This window comes from Tachysurus fulvidraco, chromosome 4 (genome assembly GCF_022655615.1).
Source record: "Tachysurus fulvidraco isolate hzauxx_2018 chromosome 4, HZAU_PFXX_2.0, whole genome shotgun sequence".
Classification (NCBI taxonomy): domain Eukaryota; kingdom Metazoa; phylum Chordata; class Actinopteri; order Siluriformes; family Bagridae; genus Tachysurus; species Tachysurus fulvidraco.
This window is the reverse complement of record NC_062521.1, coordinates 11,958,709-11,961,208: the sequence shown is the minus strand read 5'-3', so window position 1 is coordinate 11,961,208 and position 2,500 is coordinate 11,958,709. Positions and strand designations below refer to the sequence as shown.

General features: G+C 44.0%; 1 protein-coding gene across 7 annotated transcripts in view; it reads left to right on the top strand.

Moving 5' to 3' along the window:
• Window positions 1–2,500, top strand: part of fgfr3 (fibroblast growth factor receptor 3) — a 36,609-nt gene that overhangs the window by 10,430 nt on the left and 23,679 nt on the right. For all 7 annotated transcript variants that reach the window (XM_027150258.2, XM_027150264.2, XM_027150262.2 and 4 more), the window contains exon 3: window positions 2,068–2,349. In XM_027150258.2, the coding sequence (XP_027006059.1) occupies window positions 2,068–2,349 (282 nt within the window). The remainder of the gene's footprint in view (window positions 1–2,067; window positions 2,350–2,500) is intronic.

Genomic DNA, 2,500 nt, shown 5'->3' with positions numbered 1-2,500 from the left:
GGCCATTTTCTCTGTGGAATGACAATTAAGACACCACAGTCCTTGATTAGAACGTGTGTGTGTGTGTGTGTGTGTGTGTGTGTGTGTGTGTGTGTGTGTGTGTGTGTGTGTGTGTGTGTGTGTGTGTGTGTGTGTGTGTGTTTGTGAATGTGTGCATGCGTGTGTGTGTTAGAGAAAGAGTGAAAGAGATGAATTATCTGAGAGCCGAGGTGTTTGGGGTGTGTTTTTAAAGGTTTTGGCAAACAGTAGAGACTGGGAAGTTGAATGCTGCAGTTTCCGTTACTAATTAGTGCAGTGAGGCGGGATTGTGTGGTGCGTGTTTGTGTGTGTGTGTGTGTGTGTGTGTGTGTGTGTGTGTGTGTGTGTGTGTGTGTGTGTGTGTGTGTGTGTGTGTTTGTGTGTGCCTTTGGATGCTGCAACCATCTTAAACTTTTCTATGGGGTGTACAGCGCTACATGCTCTCACTCACATACACACGCCTCAAAATGGGTAGAAGAAAAGAGGCAACAAGCCGAAAGCCATTCCCCTCCCACCTCCCTTTCTCGCCGCGTGAGTGTGGAACAGTGATCCGGACCCCCAGCTCTCTCTCCATCTCTTTCACTCCCCCCCTCTCTCTCTCTCCCTCTCCCTCTCTCTCTCTCTCTCTCTCTCTCTCTCTCTCTCTCTCTCTCTCTCTCTCTCTCTCTCTCATTCCTGTTTCCAAAGTGGCATACTCTACACATTCAACAATTTACATCTGCTCTCTGCAAATAGATACACACCATCTCCCTCAGACCATCGCTAATCCACACAGGTGCCTGCATCACCCCACCTAAACACACAACACATCACACAGATGATTGGGGCGAATAAAGAGAGATATGTATATGTGTGTGTGTGTGTGTGTGTGTGTGTGCGCTTGTGCATGCGTGTGTATTTTTCATCAAAGCTATAACTACATTTACACAAAGCAGCTGATTCTACTTCACGGCTCCAAATCTCTTGGTATCCAAGAACAGTACAAAAAATATTCATCAATGACTGATCAAAGAACCATTGTTTCCATTGTGTGTATGTGTGTGTTTTGTTCTGGACTGACAAGTAGTTGTGCTAAGAATTTATAAAAGGAAACAGCACGGCTACAGCTCTCAAGAGGTTCCTATATCTGGTGTGTAAAAAGCTCTAACACTGGCCCCATTTTCTACTGCACTCTACCTCTTCCTCCTCCAGCACAGGACACACAGTAGCCATTTATTATGTATATTTACTATCCCTTGCCACACATTATGGCTATTATTACTCCCCAAACATCTACATACATGCAAGAACAGATTTTTGAATGAACAACGTGCCTCAGTGACTTTTTTGAATGAACGGCCACGTAGACAGTAGTAGATAAAATCGTCCTCTTAAAAGCAGAAAAGTAAACTTAGTGAATGAATGCAAGCAGTGTGCAAAGTCAGTGGAGGGAAAAAAACAGAGAATGCTCAATTACACGCCTAGACAAATTTATGCTGTGCTATTTTTCATTCTGTGCATGTGCCAGTATCTAAGTGCAGTATACAGTATAATGCACTATATAGGCATGTGATTGAATGAAATGATGAGGCATTACGAACATGTCTAGACTTTACATTAACATCATTTTTACTCCTTTATTTTTATATACTTCTTACTCCTTTTTTTTAAACTCATGAATGTATAAAAAAAGAAGCATTCCAAGTAGGCAAAATCTCTGTGGCTGTTATTGTAACTCATACTGAAATACATGGACAGTGTTACAGATATGGAGATGAATAGTGAGATGAGGAATAATTCTACATGAGACTGAATGATAGTTTTTTTTTTGTCTTAATGCTTCCATCTCTTCCTCCGCAGGGTTTCTACAGTGATCAGTATGATGGATGGTAAAAACATGTTTGTCTTTGTATTTCTCCCAACTGTTGGTTTTGCTTGTTTAGGCTCGACTGTGGGACGCCAATTTGAAGTTTTGCCTCCCGTCTGTTCTGTTGCTCCAGAAAGTAACAGCAATTACTAAGTTCCATATTGACCGTGTCACTTCATCTCTCTCCCCTGCATGTGTCTCAGACTGGCGGTCAAGCGAGACAGAGACGGAGCTGGAGACGGAGGTGTTTCTAGAGGATTACGTGGTAGCCGTGGGGGACTCGTTGGACCTTCCGTGTAACGCACCCAACTTCATGTCTGTCACATGGCAGAAAGACGGCGAAGTTGTGCTTCCTGGCAACCGCACCCGGCTGAACCACAAGGAGTTGCACATCAACAACGTCTCGTACGACGACTCGGGTGTCTACTCCTGCAGATACGAACAGGGCAACACGCTGCTCGCCAACTATACCATCAGAGTCACTGGTCAGTGCAATCCATATATTTCCAGACATCCCTCTTCCAGTCTTTAAGCACGTCTTCCTCTCCGTCCGTCTTCTCACCCCTCCCTGCACTAATATGTTGGGAATTGAGGATCAACATTGTCCTGTTTTTCTCGCAACAGACCATATAACTC